The sequence below is a fragment of the Acanthochromis polyacanthus genome, chromosome 21 (assembly GCF_021347895.1).
Source record: "Acanthochromis polyacanthus isolate Apoly-LR-REF ecotype Palm Island chromosome 21, KAUST_Apoly_ChrSc, whole genome shotgun sequence".
Lineage (NCBI taxonomy): Eukaryota > Metazoa > Chordata > Actinopteri > Pomacentridae > Acanthochromis > Acanthochromis polyacanthus.
The window spans coordinates 18,346,980-18,369,231 of NC_067133.1; the positions used below are offsets into that span (position 1 = coordinate 18,346,980).

General features: G+C 41.1%; 1 protein-coding gene across 18 annotated transcripts; it reads left to right on the forward strand.

Moving 5' to 3' along the window:
- The first annotated feature begins 95 nt into the window (after window positions 1-95).
- Window positions 96-22,157, forward strand: LOC110965553 (hemicentin-1). 18 transcript variants are annotated; one of them, XR_007938810.1, is made up of 10 exons: window positions 96-379; window positions 2,963-3,232; window positions 3,325-3,639; window positions 3,745-4,047; window positions 4,163-4,432; window positions 4,732-5,058; window positions 5,207-5,470; window positions 5,589-5,937; window positions 7,259-7,346; window positions 21,982-22,157. XR_007938810.1 is itself a non-coding variant. In XM_051941445.1 (10 exons), the coding sequence occupies exons 1-10, from the start codon at window positions 328-330 to the stop codon at window positions 21,912-21,914; spliced, it is 2,454 nt and encodes an 817-aa protein (XP_051797405.1). In that variant the 5' UTR covers window positions 96-327; the 3' UTR covers window positions 21,915-22,157. The 18 variants fall into 18 exon arrangements, 16 of the variants coding, with proteins under 16 accessions (XP_051797405.1, XP_051797407.1, XP_051797404.1 ...); XM_051941445.1 differs by lacking the exons at window positions 5,207-5,470; window positions 5,589-5,937; window positions 7,259-7,346 and adding exons at window positions 20,626-20,862; window positions 21,013-21,240; window positions 21,345-21,608 and having other exon boundaries at window positions 21,727-22,157; XM_051941447.1 differs by lacking the exons at window positions 4,732-5,058; window positions 5,207-5,470; window positions 5,589-5,937; window positions 7,259-7,346 and adding exons at window positions 14,093-14,419; window positions 20,626-20,862; window positions 21,013-21,240; window positions 21,345-21,608 and having other exon boundaries at window positions 21,727-22,157.
- The last annotated feature ends 95 nt before the right edge of the window (window positions 22,158-22,252 follow it).

The window sequence follows — 22,252 nt, forward strand, 5'->3', positions numbered from 1 at the left end:
ACCTTTAGAAACACTTTTGAAAACATACAGTGAATGACAACACAGATTATGGGAAGGGACAACATATGTGCAGTTATTTCACAAAAAACTGAATGTGGTCATGGTTTCGTATTTCCGCTTTATCACTTTCCTGTTCATCTGGGCGTTGAGTGTTTCCAGTAGCGCTGTATTTTTCTACCTAAGCTTGTGCAACGGCCAGCAGCATCCTGGGCCAACACTGAGCCAGGTTTGATCTAATACGGATCTTTGAGCTGGACGTCCTCTGGACCATCCTGAAACACGCCTCACCTCGTCCATCCACCTCCTTCCTCTTTGGTCTGATTCAGCATGCTGCCTCTGAGGATGCTGGGCATTGGCCTGCTCATGCTTTCACTGTGTGGTGAGTGATAATGACGCTCTACAATGGGTCTGCATTGATTTTAAATGTCGGATGCTATTTTATTCCACATCTAGAGATAAATACGTGGTTAGTTTTGTTGCTTGCTTTTAGTTTCCCTTGGTCCTTGTGTTGCCCGCCATGGAACCCAAAGAGCCGGATGCTAGAAAATAAAATGATAGAAAACATTTTCCTTTTTGTGTGACTTTTAGAGGAATGTAAAGGAAGACAACATGCTGAAAACTGTCATGGACATAACATTTGGCTTTTTAACAGAGTAAAATGGAACAGGCAAAAGAATAAACTTGAAATATGAATTTGGGAGCGGTAGGTGGCATCATGCTTGAGGTGTTAAAAAAAAAAAAACTTCTGCTGTGATATCACTTTACAGTAAAAATCGCATTGAGTGTGTTTGACTCCTTTGAACCTGTGACCCTGTCTTTTGTGCAGGAAACTATGGATCATTTAAAGCCGTCAGGTTCACCTAATGATTCTGTTCCTCCTCGACTTTTTAAGGAGGTTTTCCCTACAGTTGGGCCACATCTGCCCAGCATCATTAACAGCAGTCTGTCCTCTGGAGTGGTCCCTGAAAATTTTAAACATGCGGTTGTGCAACCCTTGATTAAAAAACCTGGACTGGATCCTGCTATTATGGCAAATTTTAGGCCCATTTCTAAATTGTCTTTCCTCTCCAGAATCATGGAGAAAATTGTGTACTCCCAGCTCACGGACTTTTTAAATGAACAAAATGTTTTGGAGATTTTTCAATCTGGTTTTAAAAGACTGCATAGCACAGAATCGGCCCTTTTAAGAGTTTTTAATGACATCTTTTTAGCTACTGACTCTGGTCATTGTGTGATCCTTGTGCTTTTAGATTTAACTGCAGCATTTGATACAGTGGACCATGACATCCTGGTTGCTCGTCTGGAGCAGTGGGTAGGCATCAGTGGCACGGCACTGAAATGGTTCAGGTCCTACCTCTCTCATCGGACTTTCTGTGTCAGCCTTGGTGACTCTGTGTCCTCCACTGCTCCTCTCTCATGTGGGGTTCCTCAGGGTTCGGTGCTGGGCCCTCTTTTATTTTCTCTATACCTTTTCCCCCTTGGTTCAATCCTTAGGAAGCATGGTATTCCATTCCACTGTTATGCTGATGACTGCCAGATTTATGTCCCTCTCAAAAAGGCCAAGTCATCTTCCCTTAAACCTTTGTTAAATTGCTTGGATGACCTCAAGGCCTGGATGTCCCTAAATTTTCTGAGTTTTAATGAAAAAAAGACTGAAGTGATGGTCTTTGGTGATATTTCTGTGACTCCTCCAATGGATCTGGGTTCCTTGGCAGAGTACACCAAACCTACTGTTAGTAATTTAGGGGTAAAAGTGGACACAGACCTGAAGTTCAACAACCAGATTAAAGCTGTGGTAAAAAATAGCTTCTTTCAGTTAAGGCAGCTGGCTAAAATCAAACCCATTCTGCAGAGAAAGCAATTTGAAACAGTAATCCATGCCTTTGTGACCACTCGGCTGGATTGCTGCAATGCTCTTTATATGGGGGTTAGTGGGTCCTCCATTGCTCGTTTACAGTTAGTCCAGAATGCCGCTGCACGTCTTTTAACTGGTGCGAGAAAGTTTGAGCACATTTCACCAATTTTAGCTTCACTACACTGGCTGCCTGTCCTTTTTAGAATTCATTTTAAAATGCTTTTATTTGCTTTTAAATCATTACATGGTCTCGCCCCCCAATACCTGTCTGAGCTTCTTCATCCATATACTCCGAGCCGTCTCCTCAGGTCAGCTGATCAGCTGCTCCTGACGATCCCCAAAACAAGGCTGAAGCTCAGAGGAGATCGAGCGTTTTCTGTGGCAGCTCCAAAGCTTTGGAATGAGCTGCCACTGCACATTAGACAGGCCTCCTCGTTGTCCAATTTTAAAACCCTTCTTAAAACCCACCTTTTCTCATTGGCATTTCACACCACGTAGGTCTGTTGTTTCATGTGCATGTATATATATTTGGGAGGGGCAGTCCAGTTTGTTTAGTCTATTTATTGTTTTTGTTTTTATTGTGCAGTCTACTTTTACTTCTTATTGTTTTTATCCTAGTTAATGTTTTATCTTTGTTTTTATTATTTTTATTTTTATCTTGTTGTTTATGCCTATGTACAGCACCTTGGTCAACTGTGGTTGTTTTAAAGGTGCTTTATAAATAAAATTGATTTGATTTTGATTTGATTTGAGTAGGTGTGGTGATGGACTGCATATAAACATGACATAAACAATTTTTTTTTAAAAGTTAAAATCTAATACCCCCCCCCCCAAAAAAAAAAAAGAAAAAAGAAAAAAGAAAAAAAGGTATATGTAACTTCTTACTTTCTGCTGAGAATGTGAGTATTAGTGATTATTTTAATGGAGCAATGGTAAAGTCTGGTGAGACAAGATAGCAGATTTGGCGGTTTAGCTCCCTTATTACTGGAAACTGTCTGAACATGACAGTGTGCTGCGGCCATAAATCAAGCATAAGTGAGCACAAGCATGAGTGAGCCACCAGAGTGCAGCAGAGCCTGTTTTAAATAACTCTTCATCTGTCCACAGATGCAGACACTGCATGCCCTGAAAAGCTCAGCCTGGATCCTCCTGAGATCATAGAAGAATACGGAACTGAAGTCTTTGTAAACTGTACCAGCACTGTTGAGCATGATGGGATGTACTGGATAGTTAGAAATAAAAGCTTTCACATCGAGTTGGAAGAAAACTTTATTAGCCAATCAGTGTTGCTGTCAGACTGGGATGTGACAGCAGAGTGCAAAATAATGTTGAATGAATCTCATGAGTGCAGCAAAGAGCTTGAAATGACTATTTACAGTAAGTGTAATTTCAAATGAATACAGTGCATTTGAAAGAATAATCATAGAAAATGTGTTCATGCTCCTGACTTTTGTCATTTTTGTCAACAGAGAATCCAGAAGTCATTCATTCGATAAAGCGTGTACGTCCAACACCAAAAGAGACACAATACGACCTGGATTGTGATACCATCAACGTTGCTCCTGTTCAGAACCTCACTGTGAAGTGGTACAAAAACGATGAACTCTTAGACACAAACTTTTTTAAGGACAAGACCAAAACACCAGTGAATGTGTCTTCTCCCCTCTTAATCACCGTCAACAGAGGGGAAGAAGTTCAGATGAGGTGTGAGGCTCAGCTGAACTTTGTGACACATGGTCTCCAGCTTCCTGTTATTTCTCAAACATTCAATCTTTCGGCACAATGTAAGTACACAACCTGTTGTATTCAGTTTAGATCCCAAAAAACAAAACTTGGTTTATTCATCTATGTATTTGAATAATAAAAAAAATCTATATTTGTAACTTTAGATCCTCCTGAGCTCAATCCAGAAGAAGAAACTGAGTCCATCTTTGTACTTCAGGATGATGATATTACCCTGAACTGTCCAGCTGAGGGGAACCCACCGCCTGTCTTTCGTTGGACCTATGATGGGATGACTATGGCAGAGAGCTCAAACACTCTCAAGGTTACTCATATAAATGCCAGTGCAACCTACACCTGCACAGCTAGTAATTATCTGGGAAACACAACGAAGCAAATCCATATTCATGTGAAACAAGGAGAAGCAGCTCCTGCAACCCTGCCCCCCGCTGAGCCAGCAACACCGGAAGGTAAACATCCTTGTTCCCTTTACAGCTAATATCAGTGTGGACCACCTTGTCGATGATACATTTCTTATTGTACACCAAACCAAAGTGCTGATTGAATATGTCTGCCTGTGAATAGCAGAGGACTGCCCCCTCATGGTGACGCCTTCTGAAATAGTGGTGAGATTTGGAGATCCAGCTTCAGTTAACTGCAGCACATCAGCCACAAATGCTGTGGGAATGGGCTGGGAGTCTCCAGTTGGAGGCACAGGTTTTGAACATCCTCCTGTTGTGACTTGGATGGTTGAAAAACTGGAAGACTGGACTGCAGCACCTCTCTGCTATATTACTCTGGATACTACTACTGGTGCTGAACAGTGTGATAAGAGTCCAACCGTCACTCTTTATAGTGAGTGTGCATGTACAGATCGTCATACACATCCCACAAAATATTTGGCATAGTAAAGTGATGATGTCCAATTTTTCTAACAATTCTTTGCAGTTTGTGCATACACAGTGTCAGTTCACAAGCACATGGAAAGTGCTAGATATTATTGTGTACAACACCGTGGAATAGAACAGATTTCACTTTGTTAATACTAGTAAATGCATCTGTGCATATTTTTATTGTATTGTGGTTGAAGTGTGAGGGATATTCATATTATGCTTGGATTGTTTTTCAGTTAATTTTCTTTGCTTTATCTACAGAGACTCCAGACACAGTGTCAGTCTCTGCAGTGCATCCTGGTCCGATGGTGGAGGGCACAAACTTCTATTTGAAATGTGACATCAGCAATGTAGCTCCGGTGCAGAAACTCAAAGTAAAGTGGTACCGCGACAATGAAACTGTGTCTGGGGAGATGTTTCTCGACACCAACAAAACCCCACAGAATGTGTTCTCTACCCACATTATTACCCCTGAGAGAGATTACGATGGATCACTATATAGATGTGAGGCTGAGCTGCATCTTGGACCCAACGGACCAGACTTCATCCCTACTGAAACATCAGAACCTTACACTGCTATTGTGCACTGTAAGTTTTCCATATATCTATTTATTATTTTTTAACCTGCTAAACACTTTGGCATGTACACATTTCAGATAAATGGTGTTTGAATGTTGTCTGTTGGGGGTGAATCTCAAGTCTTTTGCTTATTTATTCTTTTCAAATCTCACTACAGATGCCCCTCAATTCAGGGAGGGAAATTCTGTTAAGGAGATGAACCTGGGTGAAAATGTGACTTTAGAGTGCAGTGCTGAGGGCAACCCTGCCCCTTTCATCCACTGGAACCTCAGCTCTGCAGCGAATTTGAAGGAGACCACTGTGGGGCGCCAGAAGATCATCACTATCACTAGAGCCACGTCTACCAACGCTGGTGTTTACATCTGTGTTGCCACGAATGAAGTTGGGACCGTGACAAGATCTGTCACACTGGTGATGAAAGGTAGGATTCCATGCAGAAATGGATGCAGTGAAGTTGTGAGTGATGTTAATGTTGCTATACACAGAAACAAGAGAAATCCTTTATTAATTTATGTTATTTTATGTCACTTGTTTTCCAGGTTCCAGTGCATGGCACAGCATGGCAGTCATCTGGAGACTGCTTATAGCAGGGATCATCCTCTTCATCCTCATAGCCATGGTCCTTCTACACAATCACCTGAAAAACCATGGACAATATGGTTTTGTCCCTGCAAACACCAAGGATGGTTCAAATGTCCCCATGACTACTTTGTCTGAAGGGGGGACAGCTTGATTCTATGATGAAAGCTGAACTGTACTTCAAAGTTTGGAAAAAGAGTGAAAATGTGTACAAAGGAGAGGTACCAAGAGTGAGAAAGAGAGTGAAAATGTGTACAAAGGAGAGGTACCAAGAATGAGAAAAAGAGTGAAAATGTGTACAAAGGAGAGGTACCAAGCGTTACATCAAGCAAAGCTATGGATGCAACAGCTGTAATAAAGCTACATATGCAATAAAATAACCATTATTTTTGTGCTGAATTTCACTCTGGAAAGTTTTTTTGTGATTTTTTTGTGAGTTAAGATAAAATTTTGGACGTGTGCAATTATGTAAACTGCAGGCCTCGTGTGACACTGCTGGAGCTAAGGAAGGTGGAACAACTGTAAAATGGTACAAACAAGGCCATGATCTGTGAGGGTACATCTTGTCATGAAGACATTTGAATTCTAGATACTAATGTCAAAGTCAGCTCATACGTGCCTTCAGGTATTTCATTGTAAATCAAAGTATTTGAAAAACTGCAATTTTGACCTGATGATGATGAAAGCCAATAATTAGTTGTCATAACTATCAACATGATGGTTGTGGTAGAATCCAAGAATCACAAGGCAGTAGGCCTTTTCCCCTATGAATATTTATACAAAGTTATAACTGTTCATTCATTTGCTAATATTAGTTATTAATGTCCACCATTAACTCCTTAAGCTCCACACTTCTTTTTTGTTGAAATTTCAACTTAAAAATCATCTCTAAATTCATTCAGCAACCATTCCCCAAACTGCAAATTAGAGATAAAATAACCTTTCAACAGTGAGATGGTACACATTGATGTTATAATAGCCAATTTCCAGCTGCTGCTGAGTGTTAGAAGTTCCATACAAATTTTGTGGGATTTACACAATGACATGTAAAAAGCCTCTATTTATTGCAGCTGTTATAAAATTTCTCAACTGTAACTCTACCGGATATAATACTGTAGAATTAAAGTCCAACAATCCGGCATCTCTATAGTTGTAGTAGTTTCTGACAGCCTCTTCAGTTCATATACCAGGCATGAGAACCTTTGAAAAATGACTTATATGGTCTGATACTGGTACGGGGACCTCAAGGGTGGAAGTGGAAAGCAATAATTAATATTAGTAGCAAATATTTCAAAAGGTAAGTGAAAACACTGACTGTTTGTGACACTGTGAATAGGAAAAGTTATCACCAAAGTGATTATAGTTCATCCTGAAGGGGGCATGAATGCATTTATTGGTCGTCAATCCATCTGTTAGCCAGATGCTGCTAATGGTGAAGCTATACGTCAAGCAAAATCAGAGTAATTTATGTATATTATGAGGAAACCAGTGTCCCACTGTGTTACAGCAAGGCTTTGGTTCAAATGTCCCCATGACTACTTTGTCTGAAGGGGGACAGCTTGATTCTATGATGAAAGCTGAACTGTACTTCAAAGTTTGGAAAAAGAGTGAAAATCTGTACAAAGGAGAGGTACCAAGAGTGAGAAAGAGAGTGAAAATGTGTACAAAGGAGAGGTACCAAGAATGAGAAAAAGAGTGAAAATGTGTACAAAGGAGAGGTACCAAGCGTTACATCAAGCAAAGCTATGGATGCAACAGCTGTAATAAAGCTACATATGCAATAAAATAACCATTATTTTTGTGCTGAATTTCACTCTGGAAAGTGTCGGTCAGTATAGCCTTCTTTAACCCCTGCCTCAGGTTAAATCAGGACCAGCTCTCCGTTTAAAGGGTTAGATTCTATCTGCCTATTAGTATTCCACCTAACAGGTTTCAGCAGAATAATTAAGCTGGTGTCGAGGAATACTCGCCTCGGTCCTAACTGTCTTCTTCCAAACGTCTTACCCCTCTTACTCCAATAAATACTCTCTTACTAAGCAGCCCACCTAAGTAGTAGAATTGATTTATTGACCACGTTTGTTAACGACAGCTTTCCTCTTAAAACTGTGGCACTTGTTGATATTCCTAGGTTCGTTTTAGAGGTTTGGATAACTAACCTCAGGGGTAATGTTTAAATAACTAGTTGGATTAAAGTAACCTTTAAGAACCATTAGATTTAATGCACACAATCAACTTAACTTTTTACCACTATGCAGAATAAGTGAATCATAATCATTTCATTAGACTTCTCTTTAAATGCAATATAGCGTTTTATTAAGCAATTATTAGCAGGGGCACAGCATTAATTCATGATTAAACAATTTAATTATTTCTGATTATTTCAAACTAAACTAAACTAAGCTGAGCGTACCTGAGAATCTTCTCTAATTAGTAAATTTAGGAGAGAGAGCGGACAGCCAGGCCTTAGCTGCCACGCCCGGTCTTGACCTGCGTCTAGTTGAACTCCTCCGTGGACCAGCAGACTCGGTACGAAGTCTTCTTTGTGGGCAGAGGGTGTTCTTCATAGGCAGGGGGAGTGGAGAGGTCCCGATAGCCAATCGTTGGTCTGGCAGTTATCTTTAGTAGCAGCTGGAACACAAGTGCGGGCGTCTCAGCTGTCTTCTCAGTCGGATGGTGGTGGTGGAAAGCCCCCGTCTCATCAGGCTGTGGTGGGTCACTGGGTCCTCCAGCCCCTGGAGTGGAGCAGCCCTCTGCTGCTGCCTCCTGTGCCTCTCTGGATGCCATGGGTGCTGTCTTCTCTTCATCTCTTTGGAAAACTGCAGACCTCTCAGGACTCTCCTTTCAGCAGAGTGTGGTCCTCGCTTGTTGAACAAAGTCAGAAAAAGACTTTGCCTCCAACGATGTTCTCAGCGAACTCTGGAGCCTAAGTCCTGCGTTGTCTTCACGTCTCTTGGGCAAAAGGGTCCGGTGTCGACTCTTCAGAACTTTGGCGATGCTCTCCGGCAGCTCCGGCGAGCAGCCTCTCTCCCCTCCGGGGGAGAACTCCCAATTCAGTGTCTGTGTCTCTGGGTTTTATACCCTAGTTCGACTTCAGCTTAGCACATACACATTTCTACACACAATTCTAACTAGTAGGTACGCCCAGGTAATTAATTCATAGGTTTAAGACACAACCTTCTTCCTACCACGCATACATCATTCTTTCCATCTTTTCTGTTAACACATCCACTTGTTACACACACTTCAGTTGTCATGACAATGTAGGCCTGAGCCCATCCTGTCATCCTGTGGAAACTCCAAGTTCCTCATTTCTGAGGAGACTTCTGCTTTTCCCATCCTGTCTGCATACAGCTCAGAACAGCACAGATTACTTCCATTCAAAACTCACTTAGTTACACTGAATCACTTCTTTAAATCATTTTTCTTAGCATGATCAAATAACTTATTTTAAATCATTCTCTTCTATAGCAATCATCATTTCCAGAATATATATCAGCCTATTAAAATCATTCTTGCATCAAGCATAAGCATAATCATGTGGTTAACTTATATAGTTTCTCATTTTAACTTTTCATTGGTTTGCTTAAAGCTTTTATTTAGGTGGTGGTTGCTCCTGGGATCTCAAATAACTAGGCCCCACTTGACAAAAGTTTTTTTGTGATTTTTTTGTGAGTTAAGATAAAATTTTGGACGTGTACAATTATGTAAACTGCAGGCCTCGTGTGACACTGCTGGAGCTAAGGAAGGTGGAACAACTGTAAAATGGTACAAACAAGGCCATGATCTGTGAGGGTACATCTTGTCATGAAGACATTTGAATTCTAGATACTAATGTCAAAGTCAGCTCATACGTGCCTTCAGGTATTTCATTGTAAATCAAAGTATTTGAAAAACTGCAATTTTGACCTGATGATGATGAAAGCCAATAATTAGTTGTCATAACTATCAACATGATGGTTGTGGTAGAATCCAAGAATCACAAGGCAGTAGGCCTTTTCCCCTATGAATATTTATACAAAGTTATAATTGTTCATTCATTTGCTAATATTAGTTATTAATGTCCACCATTAACTCCTTAAGCTCCACACTTCTTTTTTGTTGAAATTTCAACTTAAAAATCATCTCTAAATTCATTCAGCAACCATTCCCCAAACTGCAAATTAGAGATAAAATAACCTTTCAACAGTGAGATGGTACACATTGATGTTATTATAGCCAATTTCCAGCTGCTGCTGAGTGTTAGAAGTTCCATACAAATTTTGTGGGATTTACACAATGACATGTAAAAAGCCTCTATTTATTGCAGCTGTTATAAAATTTCTCAACTGTAACTCTACCGGATATAATACTGTAGAATTAAAGCCCAACAATCCGGCATCTCTATAGTTGTAGTAGTTTCTGACAGCCTCTTCAGTTCATATACCAGGCATGAGAACCTTTGAAAAATGACTTATATGGTCTGATACTGGTACGGGGACCTCAAGGGTGGAAGTGGAAAGCAATAATTAATATTAGTAGCAAATATTTCAAAAGGTAAGTGAAAACACTGACTGTTTGTGACACTGTGAATAGGAAAAGTTATCACCAAAATGATTATAGTTCATCCTGAAGGGGGCATGAATGCATTTATTGGTCGTCAATCCATCTGTTAGCCAGATGCTGCTAATGGTGAAGCTATACGTCAAGCAAAATCAGAGTAATTTATGTATATTATGAGGAAACCAGTGTCCCACTGTGTTACAGCAAGGCTTTGGGAACCTAGATGGAGAGTACTGGCTCGGCCTGGAACACCTCTACTGGCTGACCAAACAGGCCCAGTATAAGTTACGGGTGGCTCTGGAGGACTGGCAGGGTCGACAGGTGTTTGCCGAGTATGACAGCTTCCACCTGGAACCAGAGAGCGACTGGTACCGACTGCGGTTAGGACAATACCACAGCAATGCGGGGGACTCCCTCTCATGGCACAACAACAAGGCCTTCACCACTTTGGATCGAGACAAGGACGGCTACACAGGTCTGCTCCTCCTCTGGCCCTGTTGTTAGCACTCTGCTGTATGGCGACTTTTCCTGTCAATAAATTATTCTGTTCCTCTGTTGTGTCATCAGGTAACTGTGCTCATTACCAGAAGGGAGGCTGGTGGTATCACATGTGTGCCCACTCCAATCTGAACGGTGTGTGGTATCGAGGTGGACACTATCGAAGCCGCTACCAGGATGGGGTCTACTGGGCAGAGTTTCACGGAGGGTCCTACTCCCTCAAAAGAGTTTCCATGATGATCAAACCCACATAACATGCCATTATGAACATGTGGGAACTAAACATACAATGTGGATAAATCTCACATATATGTAAAAAGAATCAAGCAATGTCTGCCCTTCAATGTCTGTTTGAAAGATAGTCTTTGCATGAATCCAGTCAGTGAAACTGGAGAATGACTAAGATGCACCGAGTTAACATATCTGCTCTCTGTGTTGCAATTTCCTGTCAAAAACCTGATGTTTTTCAACTTGCAATGCACTTTTCAATAAAAAAAGATGTGAAATTAGTTTCTTTATGACTTTTAGAAACACTTTTGAAAACATACAGTGAGTAACAACACAAAGTATGGGAGGGGACAACATATCATGCACAGTTGGTGCACAAAAAACTGAATGTGGTCATGGTTTCATATTTCCGCTTTATCACTTTCCTGTTCATCTGGACGTTGAGTGTTTCCAGTAGCGCTGTATTTTTCTACCTAAGCTTGTGCAACGGCCAGCAGCATCCTGGGCCAACACTGAGCCAGGTTTGATCTAATACGGATCTTTGAGGTGGACGTCCTCTGGACCATCCTGAAACACACCTCACCTCGTCCATCCACCTCCTTCCTCTTTGGTCTGATTCAGCATGCTGCCTCTGAGGATGCTGGGCATTGGCCTGCTCATGCTTTCACTGTGTGGTGAGTGATAATGACGCTCTACAATGGGTCTGCATTGATTTTAAATGTTGTATGCTATTTTATTCCACATCTAGAGATAAATACGTGGTTAGTTTTGTTGCTTGCTTTTAGTTTCACTTGCTCCTTGTGTTGCCCGCCATGGAACCCACAGAGCCGGATGCTAGAAAATAAAATGATAGAAAACATTTTCCTTTTTGTGTGACTTTTAGAGGAATGTAAAGGAAGACAACATGCTGAAAACTGTCATGGACATAACATTTGGCTTTTTAACAGAGTAAAATGGAACAGGCAAAAGAATAAACTTGAAATATGAATTTGGGAGCGGTAGGTGGCATCATGCTTGAGGTGTTAAAAAAAAACAAAAAAAACTTCCGCTGTAATATCACTTGACAATAAAAATCGCATTGAGTAGGTGTGGTGATGGACTGCATATAAACATGAGGATCACACAATTTTTTTTAAAAGTTAAAATCTAATAACCCCCCCCCCCCAAAAAAAAAAAAAAGAAAGAAAAAAGGTATATGTAACTTCTTACTTTCTGCTGAGAATGTGAGTATTAGTGATAGTTTTAATGGAGCAATGGTAAAGTCTGGTGAGACAAGATAGCAGATTTGGCGGTTTAGCTCCCTTATTACTGGAAACTGTCTGAACATGACAGCGTGCTGCGGCCATAAATCAAGCATAAGTGAGCACAAGCACGAGTGAGCCACCAGAGTGCAGCAGAGTCTGTTTTAAATAACTCTTCGTCTGTCCACAGATGCAGACACTGCATGCCCTGAAAAGCTCAGCCTGGATCCTCCTGAGATCATAGAAGAATATGGAACTGAAGTCTTTGTAAACTGTACCAGCACTGTTGAGCATAATGGGATGTACTGGATAGTTAGAAATAAAAGCTTTGACATCGAGCTGGAAGAAAACGTTACTGGCCAATCAGTGTTCCTGTCAGACTGGGATGTGACAGCAGAGTGCAAAATAATGTTGAAGGAATCTCATGAGTGCAGCAAAGAGCTTGAAATGACTATTTACAGTAAGTGTAATTTCAAATGAATACAGTGCATTTGAAAGAATAATCATAGAAAATGTGTTCATGTTCCTGACTTTTGTCATTTTTGTCAACAGAGAATCCAGAAGTCATTCATTCGATAAACCTTGTGAGTGCAACACCAAAAGAGACACACTACGACCTGGATTGTGATACCATCAACGTTGCTCCTGTTCAGAACCTCACTGTGAAGTGGTACAAAAACGATGAACTCTTAGACACAAACTTTTTTAAGGACGAGACCAAAACACCAGTGAATGTGTCTTCTCCCCTCTTAATCACCGTCAACAGAGGGGAAGAAGTTCAGATGAGGTGTGAGGCTCAGCTGAACTTTGTGACACATGGTCTCCAGCTTCCTGTTATTTCTCAAACATTCAATCTTTCGGCACAATGTAAGTACACAACCTGTTGTATTCAGTTTAGATCCCAAAAAACAAAACTTGGTTTATTCATCTATGTATTTGAATAATAAAAAAAATCTATATTTGTAACTTTAGATCCTCCTGAGCTCAATCCAGAAGAAGAAACTGTGTCCATCTTTGTACTTCAGGATGATGATATTACCCTGAACTGTCCAGCTGAGGGGAACCCACCGCCTGTCTTTCGTTGGACCTATGATGGGATGACTATGGCAGAGAGCTCAAACACTCTCAAGGTTACTCATATAAATGCCAGTGCAACCTACACCTGCACAGCTAGCAATTATCTGGGAAACACAACGAAGCAAATCCATATTCTTGTGATACAAGGAGAAGCAGCTCCTGCAACCCTGCCCCCCGCTGAGCCAGCAACACCGGAAGGTAAACATCCTTGTTCCCTTTACAGCTAATATCAGTGTGGACCACCTTGTCGATGATACATTTCTTATTGTACACCAAACCAAAGTGCTGATTGAATATGTCTGCCTGTGAATAGCAGAGGACTGCCCCCTCATGGTGACGCCTTCTGAAATAGTGGTGAGATTTGGAGATCCAGCTTCAGTTAACTGCAGCACATCAGCCACAAATGCTGTGGGAATGGGCTGGGAGTCTCCAGTTGGAGGCACAGGTTTTGAACGTCCTCCTGTTGTGACTTGGATGGTTGAAAACTGGAAGACTGGACTGCAGCACCTCTCTGCTATATTACTCTGGATACTACTACTGGTGCTGAACAGTGTGATAAGGGTCCAACCGTCACTCTTTATAGTGAGTGTGCATGTACAGATCGTCATACACATCCCACAAAATATTTGGCATAGTAAAGTGATGATGTCCAATTTTTCTAACAATTCTTTGCAGTTTGTGCATACACAGTGTCAGTTCACAAGCACACTGAAAGTGCTAGATATTATTGTGTACAACACCGTGGAATAGAACAGATTTCACTTTGTTAATACTAGTAAATGCATCTGTGCATATTTTTATTGTATTGTGGTTGAAGTGTGAGGGATATTCATATTATGCTTGGATTGTTTTTCAGTTAATTTTCTTTGCTTTATCTACAGAGACTCCAGACACAGTGTCAGTCTCTGCAGTGCATCCTGGTCCGATGGTGGAGGGCACAAACTTCTATTTGAAATGTGACATCAGCAATGTAGCTCCGGTGCAGAAACTCAAAGTAAAGTGGTACCGCGACAATGAAACTGTGTCTGGGGAGATGTTTCTCGACACCAACAAAACCCCACAGAATGTGTTCTCTACCCACATTATTACCCCTGAGAGAGATTACGATGGATCACAATATAGATGTGAGGCTGAGCTGCATCTTGGACCCAACGGACCAGACTTCATCCCTACTGAAACATCAGAACCTTACACTGCTATTGTGCACTGTAAGTTTTCCATATATCTATTTATTATTTTTTAACCTGCTAAACACTTTGGCATGTACACATTTCAGATAAATGGTGTTTGAATGTTGTCTGTTGGGGGTGAATCTCAAGTCTTTTGCTTATTTATTCTTTTCAAATCTCACTACAGATGCCCCTCAATTCAGGGAGGGAAATTCTGTTAAGGAGATGAACCTGGGTGAAAATGTGATTTTAGAGTGCATCGCTGAGGGCAACCCTGCCCCTTTCATCCACTGGAACCTCAGCTCTGCAGCGAATTTGAAGGAGACCACTGTGGGGCGCCAGAAGATCATCACTATCACTAGAGCCACGTCTACCAACGCTGGTGTTTACATCTGTGTTGCCACGAATGAAGTTGGGACCGTGACAAGATCTGTCACACTGGTGATGAAAGGTAGGATTCCATGCAGAAATGGATGCAGTGAAGTTGTGAGTGATGTTAATGTTGCTATACACAGAAACAAGAGAAATCCTTTATTAATTTATGTTATTTTATGTCACTTGTTTTCCAGGTTCCAGTGCATGGCACAGCATGGCCGTCATCTGGAGACTGCTTATAGCAGGGATCATCCTCTTCATCCTCATAGCCATGGTCCTTCTACACAATCACCTGAAAAACCATGGACAATATAGTTTTGTCCCTGCAAACACCAAGGATGGTTCAAATGTCCCCATGACTACTTTGTCTGAAGGGGGGACAGCTTGATTCTATGATGAAAGCTGAACTGTACTTCAAAGTTTGGAAAAAGAGTGAAAATGTGTACAAAGGAGAGGTACCAAGAGTGAGAAAGAGAGTGAAAATGTGTACAAAGGAGAGGTACCAAGAATGAGAAAAAGTGAAAATGTGTACAAAGGAGAGGTACCAAGCGTTACATCAAGCAAAGCTATGGATGCAACAGCTGTAATAAAGCTACATATGCAATAAAATAACCATTATTTTTGTGCTGAATTTCACTCTGGAAAGTTTTTTTGTGATTTTTTTGTGAGTTAAGATAAAATTTTGGACGTGTGCAATTATGTAAACTGCAGGCCTCGTGTGACACTGCTGGAGCTAAGGAAGGTGGAACAACTGTAAAATGGTACAAACAAGGCCATGATCTGTGAGGGTACATCTTGTCATGAAGACATTTGAATTCTAGATACTAATGTCAAAGTCAGCTCATACGTGCCTTCAGGTATTTCATTGTAAATCAAAGTATTTGAAAAACTGCAATTTTGACCTGATGATGATGAAAGCCAATAATTAGTTGTCATAACTATCAACATGATGGTTGTGGTAGAATCCAAGAATCACAAGGCAGTAGGCCTTTTCCCCTATGAATATTTATACAAAGTTATAATTGTTCATTCATTTGCTAATATTAGTTATTAATGTCCACCATTAACTCCTTAAGCTCCACACTTCTTTTTTGTTGAAATTTCAACTTAAAAATCATCTCTAAATTCATTCAGCAACCATTCCCCAAACTGCAAATTAGAGATAAAATAACCTTTCAACAGTGAGATGGTACACATTGATGTTATAATAGCCAATTTCCAGCTGCTGCTGAGTGTTAGAAGTTCCATACAAATTTTGTGGGATTTACACAATGACATGTAAAAAGCCTCTATTTATTGCAGCTGTTATAAAATTTCTCAACTGTAACTCTACCGGATATAATACTGTAGAATTAAAGCCCAACAATCCGGCATCTCTATAGTTGTAGTAGTTTCTGACAGCCTCTTCAGTTCATATACCAGGCATGAGAACCTTTGAAAAATGACTTATATGGTCTGATACTGGTACGGGGACCTCAAGGGTGGAAGTGGAAAGCAATAATTAATATTAGTAGCAAATATTTCAAAAGGTAAGTGAAAACACTGACTGTTTGTGACACTGTGAATAGGAAAAGTTATCACCAAAGTGATTATAGTTCATCCTGAAGGGGGCATGAATGCATTTATTGGTCGTCAATCCATCTGTTAGCCAGATGCTGCTAATGGTGAAGCTATACGTCAAGCAAAATCAGAGTAATTTATGTATATTATGAGGAAACCAGTGTCCCACTGTGTTACAGCAAGGCTTTGGGAACCTAGATGGAGAGTACTGGCTCAGCCTGGAACACCTCTACTGGCTGACCAAACAGGCCCAGTATAAGTTACGGGTGGCTCTGGAGGACTGGCAGGGTCGACAGGTGTTTGCCGAGTATGACAGCTTCCACCTGGAACCAGAGAGCGACTGGTACCGACTGCGGTTAGGACAATACCACGGCAATGCGGGGGACTCCCTCTCATGGCACAACAACAAGGCCTTCACCACTTTGGATCGAGACAAGGACGGCTACACAGGTCTGCTCCTCCTCTGGCCCTGTTGTTAGCACTCTGCTGTATGGCGACTTTTCCTGTCAATAAATTATTCTGTTCCTCTGTTGTGTCATCAGGTAACTGTGCTCATTACCAGAAGGGAGGCTGGTGGTATCACATGTGTGCCCACTCCAATCTGAACGTGTGTGTGGTATCGAGGTGGACACTATCGAAGCCGCTACCAGGATGGGGTCTACTGGGCAGAGTTCCACGGAGGGTCCTACTCCCTCAAAAGAGTTTCCATGATGATCAAACCCACATAACATGCCATTATGAACATGTGGGAACTAAACATATAATGTGGATAAATCTCACATATATGTAAAAAGAATCAAGCAATGTCTGCCCTTCAATGTCTGTTTGAAAGATAGTCTTTGCATGAATCCAGTCAGTGAAACTGGAGAATGACTAAGATGTACCGAGTTAACAAATCTGCTCTCTGTGTTGCAATTTCCTGTCAAAAACCTGATGTTTTTCAACTTGCAATGCACTTTTCAATAAAAAAGATGTGAAATTAGTTCCTTTATGACTTTTAGAAACACTTTTGAAAACATACAGTGAGTGACAACACAAAGTATGGGAGGGGACAACATATCATGCACAGTTGGTGCACAAAAAACTGAATGTGGTCATGGTTTCGTATTTCCGCTTTATCACTTTCCTGTTCATCTGGGCGTTGAGTGTTTCCAGTAGCGCTGTATTTTTCTACCTAAGCTTGTGCAACGGCCAGCAGCATCCTGGGCCAACACTGAGCCAGGTTTGATCTAATACGGATCTTTGAGCTGGACGTCCTCTGGACCATCCTGAAACACGCCTCACCTCGTCCATCCACCTCCTTCCTCTTTGGTCTGATTCAGCATGCTGCCTCTGAGGATGCTGGGCATTGGCCTGCTCATGCTTTCACTGTGTGGTGAGTGATAATGACGCTCTACAATGGGTCTGCATTGATTTTAAATGTTGTATGCTATTTTATTCCACATCTAGAGATAAATACGTGGTTAGTTTTGTTGCTTGCTTTTAGTTTCACTTGCTCCTTGTGTTGCCCGCCATGGAACCCACAGAGCCGTATGCTAGAAAATAAAATGATAGAAAACATTTTCCTTTTTGTGTGACTTTTAGAGGAATGTAAAGGAAGACAACATGCTGAAAACTGTCATGGACATAACATTTGGCTTTTTAACAGAGTAAAATGGAACAGGCAAAAGAATAAACTTGAAATATGAATTTGGGAGCGGTAGGTGGCATCATGCTTGAGGTGTTAAAAAAAAACAAAAAAAACTTCCGCTGTAATATCACTTGACAATAAAAATCGCATTGAGTAGGTGTGGTGATGGACTGCATATAAACATGAGGATCACACAATTTTTTTAAAAGTTAAAATCTAATAACCCCCCCCCCCAAAAAAAAAAAAAAGAAAGAAAAAAAGGTATATGTAACTTCTTACTTTCTGCTGAGAATGTGAGTATTAGTGATAGTTTTAATGGAGCAATGGTAAAGTCTGGTGAGACAAGATAGCAGATTTGGCGGTTTAGCTCCCTTATTACTGGAAACTGTCTGAACATGACAGCGTGCTGCGGCCATAAATCAAGCATAAGTGAGCACAAGCACGAGTGAGCCACCAGAGTGCAGCAGAGTCTGTTTTAAATAACTCTTCGTCTGTCCACAGATGCAGACACTGCATGCCCTGAAAAGCTCAGCCTGGATCCTCCTGAGATCATAGAAGAATATGGAACTGAAGTCTTTGTAAACTGTACCAGCACTGTTGAGCATAATGGGATGTACTGGATGGTTAGAAATAAAAGCTTTGACATCGAGCTGGAAGAAAACGTTACTGGCCAATCAGTGTTGCTGTCAGACTGGGATGTGACAGCAGAGTGCAAAATAATGTTGAAGGAATCTCATGAGTGCAGCAAAGAGCTTGAAATGACTATTTACAGTAAGTGTAATTTCAAATGAATACAGTGCATTTGAAAGAATAATCATAGAAAATGTGTTCATGTTCCTGACTTTTGTCATTTTTGTCAACAGAGAATCCAGAAGTCATTCATTCGATAAAGCGTGTACGTCCAACACCAAAAGAGACACACTACGACCTGGATTGTGATACCATCAACGTTGCTCCTGTTCAGAACCTCACTGTGAAGTGGTACAAAAACGATGAACTCTTAGACACAAACTTTTTTAAGGACGAGACCAAAACACCAGTGAATGTGTCTTCTCCCCTCTTAATCACCGTCAACAGAGGGGAAGAAGTTCAGATGAGGTGTGAGGCTCAGCTGAACTTTGTGACACATGGTCTACAGCTTCCTGTTATTTCTCAAACATTCAATCTTTCGGCACAATGTAAGTACACAACCTGTTGTATTCAGTTTAGATCCCAAAAAACAAAACTTGGTTTATTCATCTATGTATTTGAATAATAAAAAAAATCTATATTTGTAACTTTAGATCCTCCTGAGCTCAATCCAGAAGAAGAAACTGTGTCCATCTTTGTACTTCAGGATGAAGATATTACCCTGAACTGTCCAGCTGAGGGGAACCCACCGCCTGTCTTTCGTTGGACCTATGATGGGATGACTATGGCAGAGAGCTCAAACACTCTCAAGGTTACTCATATAAATGCCAGTGCAAACTGCACCTGCACAGCTAGCAATTATCTGGGAAACACAACGAAGCAAATCCATATTCTTGTGAAACAAGGAGAAGCAGCTCATGCAACCCTGCCCCCCGCTGAGCCAGCAACACCGGAAGGTAAACATCCTTGTTCCCTTTACAGCTAATATCAGTGTGGACCACCTTGTTGATGATACATTTCTTATTGTACACCAAACCAAAGTGCTGATTGAATATGTCTGCCTGTGAATAGCAGAGGACTGCCCCCTCACGGTGACGCCTTCTGAAATAGTGGTGAGATTTGGAGATCCAGCTTCAGTTAACTGTAGCACATCAGCCACAGATGCTGTGGGAATGGGCTGGGAGTCTCCAGTTGGAGGCACAGGTTTTGAACGTCCTCCTGTTGTGACTTGGATGGTTGAAAAACTGGAAGACTGGACTGCAGCACCTCTCTGCTATATTACTCTGAATACTACTACTGGTACTGAACAGTGTAATAAGAGTTCAACCGTCACTCTTTATAGTGAGTGCGCATCTACAGATCGTCATACACATCCCACAAAATATTTGGCATAGTAAAGTGATGATGTCCAATTTTTCTAACAATTCTTTGCAGTTTGTGCATACACAGTGTCAGTTCACAAGCACACGGAAAGTGCTAGATATTATTGTGTACAACACCGTGGAATAGAACAGATTTCACTTTGTTAATGCTAGTAAATGCATCTGTGCATATTTTTATTGTATTGTGGTTGAAGTGTGAGGGATATTCATATTATGCTTGGATTGTTTTCAGTTAATTTTCTTTGCTTTATCTACAGAGACTCCAGACACAGTGTCAGTCTCTGCAGTGCAGTCTGGTCCGATGGTGGAGGGCACAAACTTCCATTTGAAATGTGACATCAGCAATGTAGCTCCGGTGCAGAAACTCAAAGTAAAGTGGTACCGCGACAATGAAACTGTGTCTGGGGAGATGTTTCTCGACACCAACAAAACCCCACAGAATGTGTTCTCTACCCACATTATTACCCCTGAGAGAGATTACGATGGATCACAATATAGATGTGAGGCTGAGCTGCATCTTGGACCCAACGGACCAGACGTCATCCCTACTGAGATATCAGAACCTTACACTGCTATTGTGCACTGTAAGTTTTCCATATATCTTTCACCTGCTAAACACTTTTGCATATACACATTTCAGATAAATCTGTAATGATGTTCTCTTGTAGATAAGCCGTTCATCAAAGCTTGTCCAAGCAGCTACACTGCTGTGGAAGACCAGCTCAGTATGGACATGTTGCCCTGTTCAGCTGGAGGAAACCCTCCACCTACTGTTCAGTGGTACCATCAGGGTAAACTGATCAATTCATCTGAGCCACTCACCAGGTTTGACACAGGAAAGTACACAGCTGAAATTAGAAATATCCTTGGCAGTGTCAGCACCTCTGTTGAAATCACCATTGAATGTGAGTGCATCCTCTGGCTGATTGTATATTTCATTACAATATAGATCATCAGTACACATAATTGTCTGTGATTCCCACATGCATGATACTGAAGAGATTTATGAGAAGTTTATATTTACTCTGAAAACCATACTGATGCTATGTTCATAGATAAACCCTTTTTTGAGTGCATGGACCACTATAAGATTGAAATGAACGTTGGATCCCAAACCAAGTGTGAACCAAAGGGAAATCCTGCACCCACCATCACATGGTTTAAAGATGGAAAACTTGTGAATTCCCCACTGCGCTGGACAAATCATGATAGTGGAAACTACTCACTCAAAGCGGCCAACAAGCATGGGACAGCCGAACACGCTGTATATCTTGATGTTTTGTGTAAGATTTAATTTTCAGAATTGCATAAATGGTGTTTGAATGTTGTCTGTTGGGGGTGAATCTCAAGTCTTTTGCTCATTTATTCTTTTCAAATCTCACTACAGATGCCCCTCAATTCAAGGAGGGAAATTCCACCAAGGAGATGAGCCTGGGTGAAAATGTGACTTTAGAGTGCAGTGCTGAGGGCAACCCTGCCCCTTTCATCCACTGGAACCTCAGCTCTGCAGCGAATTTGAAGGAGACCACTGTGGGGCGCCAGAAGATCATCACTATCACTAGAGCCACGTCTACCAACGCTGGTGTTTACATCTGTGTTGCCACGAATGAAGTTGGGACCGTGACAAGATCTGTCACACTGGTGATGAAAGGTAGGATTCCATGCAGAAATGGATGCAGTGAAGTTGTGAGTGATGTTAATGTTGCTATACACAGAAACAAGAGAAATCCTTTATTAATTTATGTTATTTTATGTCACTTGTTTTCCAGGTTCCAATGCCGCCCCCATGGCCGTCATCTGGGGACTGCTTATAGCAGGGATCATCCTCTTCACCCTCATAGCCATGGTCCTTCTACACAACCACCAGAAAAAACATGGAGAATATAGTTTTCTCCCTGCAAACACCAAGGATTCAAACGTCCCCATGACTACTTTGTCTGAAGGGGGGAAAGCTTGATTATATGATGAAAGCTGAACTGTACTTCAAAGTTTGGAAAAAGAGTGAAAATCTGTACAAAGGAGAGGTACCAAGAGTGAGAAAGAGAGTGAAAATATGTACAAAGGAGAGGTACCATGAGTGAGAAAAAGAGTGAAAATGTGTACAAAGGAGAGGTACCAAGAGTGAGAACAAGCAAAGTTGTAGATGAAGCAGCTGTAATAAAGCTACATATGCAATAAAATAACCATTACTTTAAACTGAGTTTCAGTTTGGAAAGTTTTTTGTGATTTTTCTGGTGAGTTAAGATAAAATTTTGGACGTGTACAACTATGTAAACTGCAGGCCTCATGTGACAG

What these genes read in the sequence shown, in the direction of transcription:
- LOC110965553 (XM_051941445.1), top strand. Translation starts at nt 328, where the DNA reads ATGCTGCCTCTGAGGATGCTGGGCATTGGCCTGCTCATGCTTTCACTG. An exon ending in TTACACTGCTATTGTGCACT is followed by an intron (nt 5,059 to 20,625) that starts GTAAGTTTTCCA and finishes GTTCTCTTGTAG; the next exon opens with ATAAGCCGTTCATCAAAGCT. An exon ending in TGTCACACTGGTGATGAAAG is followed by an intron (nt 21,609 to 21,726) that starts GTAGGATTCCAT and finishes CTTGTTTTCCAG; the next exon opens with GTTCCAATGCCGCCCCCATG.